The sequence below is a fragment of the Apiospora phragmitis genome (assembly GCF_038363925.1).
Source record: "Apiospora phragmitis strain CBS 135458 chromosome Unknown utg000010l:1.0-9815664.0:1.0-9183399.0, whole genome shotgun sequence".
Lineage (NCBI taxonomy): Eukaryota > Fungi > Ascomycota > Sordariomycetes > Amphisphaeriales > Apiosporaceae > Apiospora > Apiospora phragmitis.
The window spans coordinates 8,841,006-8,847,005 of record NW_027117409.1 but is presented as its reverse complement, the minus strand read 5'-3'; the positions used below and the strand labels follow the sequence as shown (position 1 = coordinate 8,847,005).

At 55.2% G+C, this 6,000-nt stretch overlaps 4 protein-coding genes across 4 annotated transcripts; 2 read left to right on the top strand and 2 right to left on the bottom strand.

Annotated features, from left to right (window-relative positions):
* Positions 1-901: 901 nt before the first annotated feature.
* Positions 902-1,920, bottom strand: PG994_012466 (uncharacterized protein; the record flags this gene model as incomplete). Its single annotated transcript, XM_066863875.1, has 2 exons — positions 902-1,552; positions 1,615-1,920. The coding sequence occupies 2 exons, from the start codon at positions 1,918-1,920 to the stop codon at positions 902-904; spliced, it is 957 nt and encodes a 318-aa protein (XP_066712985.1).
* A 204-nt stretch (positions 1,921-2,124) lies between these two features.
* On the bottom strand, positions 2,125-2,667 carry PG994_012465 (uncharacterized protein; the record flags this gene model as incomplete). The annotated part of the gene is made up of 1 exon (XM_066863874.1): positions 2,125-2,667. One exon carries the CDS (start codon positions 2,665-2,667, stop codon positions 2,125-2,127), a length of 543 nt encoding a protein of 180 aa, XP_066712984.1.
* Positions 2,668-2,819: 152 nt separating this feature from the next.
* On the top strand, positions 2,820-3,637 carry PG994_012464 (uncharacterized protein; the record flags this gene model as incomplete). The annotated part of the gene is made up of 2 exons (XM_066863873.1): positions 2,820-2,956; positions 3,484-3,637. The coding sequence occupies 2 exons, from the start codon at positions 2,820-2,822 to the stop codon at positions 3,635-3,637; spliced, it is 291 nt and encodes a 96-aa protein (XP_066712983.1).
* Positions 3,638-3,982: 345 nt separating this feature from the next.
* Positions 3,983-5,914, top strand: PG994_012463 (putative SPT10-transcription regulatory protein; the record flags this gene model as incomplete). Its single annotated transcript, XM_066863872.1, has 1 exon — positions 3,983-5,914. One exon carries the CDS (start codon positions 3,983-3,985, stop codon positions 5,912-5,914), a length of 1,932 nt encoding a protein of 643 aa, XP_066712982.1.
* Positions 5,915-6,000: the final 86 nt, after the last annotated feature.

The window sequence follows — 6,000 nt, the reverse complement described above, 5'->3', positions numbered from 1 at the left end:
AACTTCGCTACATGGAAGCCTGATGGCTGACAGTCCGTGACTGAGAATAATGATCACCTTGCCGCCAGCTGTTTGTGCATTCTGCCATTCAAGAATGGTGATTCGAACGGATGCAAGTTGGCTTAAGTCCCCTTTCCACCACCCCAAATAGTATCCAATATAAACAAATCTATTGCATAACTCTAATAACTGCAGATTGTCATTCTTCCCCCGATCAATATTCGCTATGTGCTCTCGAAAACTCTGTCCAGACTCTCAAGTATGTTTGCATTGTATCCTATATTCACATGTAAAAAATGCACAGTCGGCGATGTCCACGATACCTGTGTCAATAAGCAAAGATTTTGTATTCAGCTGTCGAGAAAGGAAACAAGGGCAAGATGGCCGAGCGATCTAAGGCGCTACGTTCAGGATATCAATCTTCTAATTGTTTCTCAACATCGTAGTCAGGAAACTGGCGTGGGTTCGAATCCCACTCTTGTCACAACCTATTAGTCGACTGATATATTGTTTTTTTGCCATTTATTTCTCTGGTGACTGCGGTTATCACATACACATTTCAGTCCAGATCACGGAGCTTATGGCCGGAAACTGTGGCGGCGAGGGTGACGAGCATCTCGCCTCCACTTTCTTTTACACCCTTTTTTGCTTACACATAGTGATTGGAACACATTGTTGCACCATGTCTTTCTTTGGGAGGGGCATGAGTGATGGTCACAGGTTTGTGGGAGAAGCTGTATAGAACGCGAACGGGTATCTCTATTTATGTTTCGGCCCCCGTGGCCAGATGCCTTTTTGTTTTTCGGCACTCACTATGTGGTGTTCGTCTGCTCTAATGAGTCGTCATCATGTCTCGTGTCTGTCTATCTATCGTGCAAATTTCTTCCCTTCTTTCCTTCCTTCACATCTCCTCCTCGTTGTTGCTGTCGGACGACTCGCTAGCAACGCGGCCCTCCTGACCCTCCTGTCGCAGCATACCCTTGCCCCTCTTGGCCTTGCCCTTGCCGCCTTTGCCGCGCAGGTAGGTGGGGACCTCCTTGCGGACCTCGCCGTCCTCGAGGAGGAGGCCGACGTCCTGGCGGCGGCCGACGACCTTCTTCCAGAGGCACCGGGGCACCGCCTCCGACGTCACGAGGCCGCCCGTGGTGGTGAACTGCCAGGTGATCTCGGGAGCCTGCTTCATGGCGGTGCGCAGGTGCACCCAGATGCCGACGTCGGCGTCGGTGGCGTTGGCCGCAGAGAAGGGGGAGTGGGTGGCGCCGTCGGCGCGCTTGATGCTGCCGAAGGCGAGGATGAGGGGGTAGGCTTGGTACGTGGTCTCGTAGACGGCGTACTCGGGGAGGTTGGCCGAGTCCTTGGTCAGGGGGGTGCCCTCCAGAACGGGGGCTTGCAGGCTGGTCCGCTTGCCGTTCTGGCGGACCTGGTAGCTGTCAGCCCGCTCGGCGTCGGTGTCGGGCTTCTGGCGGAGTGCAAAACGTGCCCTTGTGGAGGCAGCAGCTTGCTGGACGTCTTCAAGGTTGACGAGGAGCTCCGTCATGTTGGGGTGTTGCAGCTACGGCAGTATTGTCAATAGTAGTCCCTTATTGAACACCGAAACGCATATAGAGTACTTACAAGATCAGCAACAGAGACCCAGCCCTCGGCGTCCGCTATAAGATAGTCGTTCTCGTCATTCTCCTCGTCAACCGAACCGGCCTCGTCGGCCTTGACGGCACGCTTGAGGAGGAAGGAGATGGCCTTGGCGACGGTGACGTCCGAGTCCTCGACGATGCTGTAGTTTCGTCCCTTGGCACTCTTGCCCTTCATGCTCATGCCCCGGCTGCGGCCATGGCGAGGGACGTGCTGGGTCAGAGCACTGGCAGGAAGGATACCGCCGTTCGGGTTGATGGTGGACAGGGGGTTGAGTACTGCGGCAGCCATTGTGAAATGAAGCTTAAGTACAAGCAAGGTACATAGGGATATACAAGCTTAAAGTAAAGATCAGAAGATCTTGAGGGAGAGATGTTGGACTGATGTTGGAGTGTTGTGCAAACTGTGAGATGTGAATGATAAGAGAAAGGGGGAACTGGGAGACTGTCTCCTCGCCAACTTATAACAGCAACAGAGGCAGCCCAGAACCATGGTCTATGCCAGTCCTTCTAAACATGGAAGCAGATCACAAACATCCAATTGCTGGACGACATGCCGATTCTGCCATGCTGTCCAGACCGCTGTCCAGGCGGTCAAGCGCGGTACGCCACTTGGGCATGCAGTGATGGCGCGGAGCTGTGCAGCATACATGTTGGAGAGAGACCCAAGCTGCCTATCCCGTGTGGGCGGTGGGGCATTTCCCGGATTTGACCCGCCGGGGTATATCTCGATGCGGGATTGTGAGTGGCTGCTGTTCCCCACCGCCTCCAGGGCAGCGCTGGGCAAGCGCATATCCATATCGGGACGCGACACCAAAAATCCCATGGAGCCCCACCTGAGGTGTGCGAATGCTCGCCTTGAAAACCAGACCACCCGCCAAGCCTCGTCTCGGACACCGCGCCAGACCGCTATCTTGGTCGCGGATGGACTGGTTATCATTGGGTCGGGTCGGGATCGCCAGGGTCGCATCGTGTTCTCCCGCGAATGGCGCACTTCTTCCAGCCCAACCTTGATGGTGTCACGATGGCGCAGGGGCATTCTGGCGGTCTGTTCCACCTCCCTCTTATCAATCTTAGCTCATATGTCGTAAACCCGCATAGCTGCCGTGGATATGGAGACTTGTGCCTGTTTCGAGAAGATGTTAGTGCAAGCACGCCTCACGATCGCGCGGGGCACCCTGTCAACTGACGATGCCACGAGGCCCCGCATCGTACATTGAGTACGCTGTCCAGCTGGCGCATTCGCGTGTCCAACATCTGGAACTACGCACTCAGTTGATTGCCAAGGGCTTTCATGCTCAAAAGCTGCCGAGAAAGGACACTGAGGGGTGAGTAACACTCGCCAGCATCACATCGGTTTCCAATCCATCGGAGAGGCTGGGCCTGACGAGTCTTTAGCACCATTGCGTTGCCGGCTCTTGTGACTCTCCCGTATCGTTGAGTAGGATAGCAGTTGGTGTCGTTAGTTTCAAGGGAGATAGAGCGCAGCACACGTAGCAGTCAACAGGTGGATAGATCAGCCCTGACTGGCATTGACGAGCCCAAAGCCTGTATCGAGAGAAGGACTGACCCCCCCCCATTGACCTACCTTGTGCCATGCTTTCGCGGTCAAGGGGACGGACGATATTACGACGATCAAGTTGGGCAGACGTGATGCCTACTGACTGCCCAATGATTGGGAGTGTTCGGAAGTAAACACTGAATACCTGACACCTGCTAGTGGATCAAGTTGCATGTCTCCGTTGACATTGCGGGATGTTGACGAATGTGTCGGGTGTTGCTGGCGCATGCCGCTTTCCTCCGATTTACGGATGGTTGGCTATCTTATCGCTAGAAGTTACTGTGACTCTAACAGGCGCAAAGGCCTGACTCAGCTGGCCGCCAGCTGGGCTTACTGGGCGTGTAGTGGTTACCCCGCTTGCCCGCCTGGTTCCTTCGGCCTTCGGCCATCGGTCTGGTCAGGTCAAGCAAACTGCGCACAATTCATCACCACGAACATCTCAGAATAGCAGGGGAGATAACCAAGGAAACCTTGCACTGGACGGCTGCATCCACATTACATGAGCGTGCTTTCAGGGGCCTTGCGTTAGTACCACATTTCTCAGAAAAAGTAAGTGTGCACATTGGGCTTCCAAGTTGTTTTTCAAGAGCCGTGCCAGCGAAGAAGACTCGGCGGAGCTGAGCAACTAGTTGTGCTACACATCACACAAGATGGCAGCGACTATGAGCCAGGCCACTGGGCTTGTTGCCCGCCTCTGTTGGAAGGGGCTGTCAAGATATGTGTGACTCTTGCTGACCCAGACTTCCAGTCTTGTTGACTTGGTTGGCTCTGGCGCGGCCGAGATATACACACTATGCCTGCTATCATGGATGACCCAGAGAGCCCGAGCATCCATCGAGTCTCTGGCGCTCTACCTTATCCGGACCCGAGCAATCCCACCCTGCCCCCTGACGTCCGCCCTCGTCAAGTGACGCTACGAGACCGTCAAACTGTGGCTACAATTGTGCCATTCGTGTCCAAAGACCAAGTGCCACAGACGTTGCTCAAGTATCTTTCGGACCAACTTGCCAAGGAGGTTGAAGGCGGCGATACCTACCCCATGATCGACCCCATGCCTCTGGAGAAATTCTCTTCCTATTGGTTTCAGAACTTTGCAGGCATCATGCTCCTCGGCGACATCAGCAGCCTGGAGGATGTCACCGAAGGAAAGGATTGGTCCAAGGAATGCCTGGGAAGCTTCTACATCAAGCCCAACTATCCGGGGCGGAGCAGTCATGTTTGCAACGCTGGCTTCTTGGTCACTGACGCTTCGCGAAACCGTGGCGTAGGCCGACTGATGGGCGAGAGCTACCTTGACTGGGCCCCTAAGCTCGGGTACTCCTACTCGGTCTTCAACCTCGTGTACGAGACCAACGTTGCATCATGCAAGATCTGGGACGCCCTGGGCTTCAAGCGCATAGGCCGTGTTAAGGGCTGCGGCAGGCTGAAGTCCTACCCTGACCGACTGGTGGATGCCATCATCTACGGTCGGGACCTCGTCGGAGACGACGCCGAGGGGCCGGTGAGTGAAGACCGTTTCGACAAGATCAAATACTACCTCAAGCATGGTCGCTACCCAGACGGATCTAACCGTGCCGACAAAAGTAGACTGCGTAGTGCCGCGACGCACTATAAACTCCTCGACAATGACGTCCTCATGCTCAAGGGCAAGGAGGTCATCAGCGACCCTGCGCAGCAGATGGACATAGCCAAGCGCATGCATGAGAGCGGGAGCCACTCGGGTATCAACAAAACCACGGCCACTATTGCTGAGCGATACCACTGGAGTCGCATCAAGGAAATGGTGTCCGATGTAATTAGACTCTGTCCTGAGTGCAAGGAGCTAAGCAAAGTGTCGGCACCTGCCTCAGTTCCAGCGAGGAGGGGAGTCCTCAGTACGAGCCTAGATGATCTCAATATGACCCCAGAATCAGTCGCCATCTCAACACTCCCGACGCCGGATGAGACAGTTGGCATTGATGTCATCGACCAGCACACAATAGCCCCACTTCATACCAATGCAAACCCCTACGCGAATCCTGGTGACATCGCCTCGCTACTGAATCCTGTCCACCCACTGGAAGCTCATGACAGCTCGGTCCTGCAATCCCACAGCCCGATGCTACAAGATCAAACCCATGACCACATGACCCAAGTCCACCGTGCCACGCAGGCTGCGTCGGCGCTAATCGGGCTTCATGGCGACGCCCATGCTCTCTACCAGCCAATAGACCCTCAAATCATATCCCAAGCGCCTCACCAGCAAGCCCATCATCATCACCATCATCACTTTCATACGTTCGAGCAGCCACATATCATGCTGCCGCATCAGAGCCCACACGTAACGCACACCTCACTCTCAGACGGCTCGTACGACTCCCACCTGCAAGTCCACCACTCCCATCACCACCAACAAGAAACCGAGTCCTTTCAAGCCCTGCTTGACGACCCGGATCCGCTGGGATCTTCCGGCGCGCATCATGGCGATGGCGAGGACCTGCAGGCGCACCCGAATACCGACGACCAAGACCAAGCGGCCGTGGACCGCGATCTGGACATGCTGCTAGACCAAGACTCGGACTCCGACCTGGACGGGCTGGGTTTCGGCAGCCTTGGAAGTGGCGGCACGGACAAGTATGGGGCCGCGAGCCCGGAGAAGCGGGATCGGCATGATGCGGGTGAGACCGATAGGTCGGCGAAGAGGCGGAACTGGGACTCGGTCGTGTTCGACGACGACGACCCGTAATATATTATGACGATAAGACGACGGCGTTTTTACTCGCCAGTTTTATACTTATGCCTTGCTGATCTATTCCTCAACTTGCGTGGTAG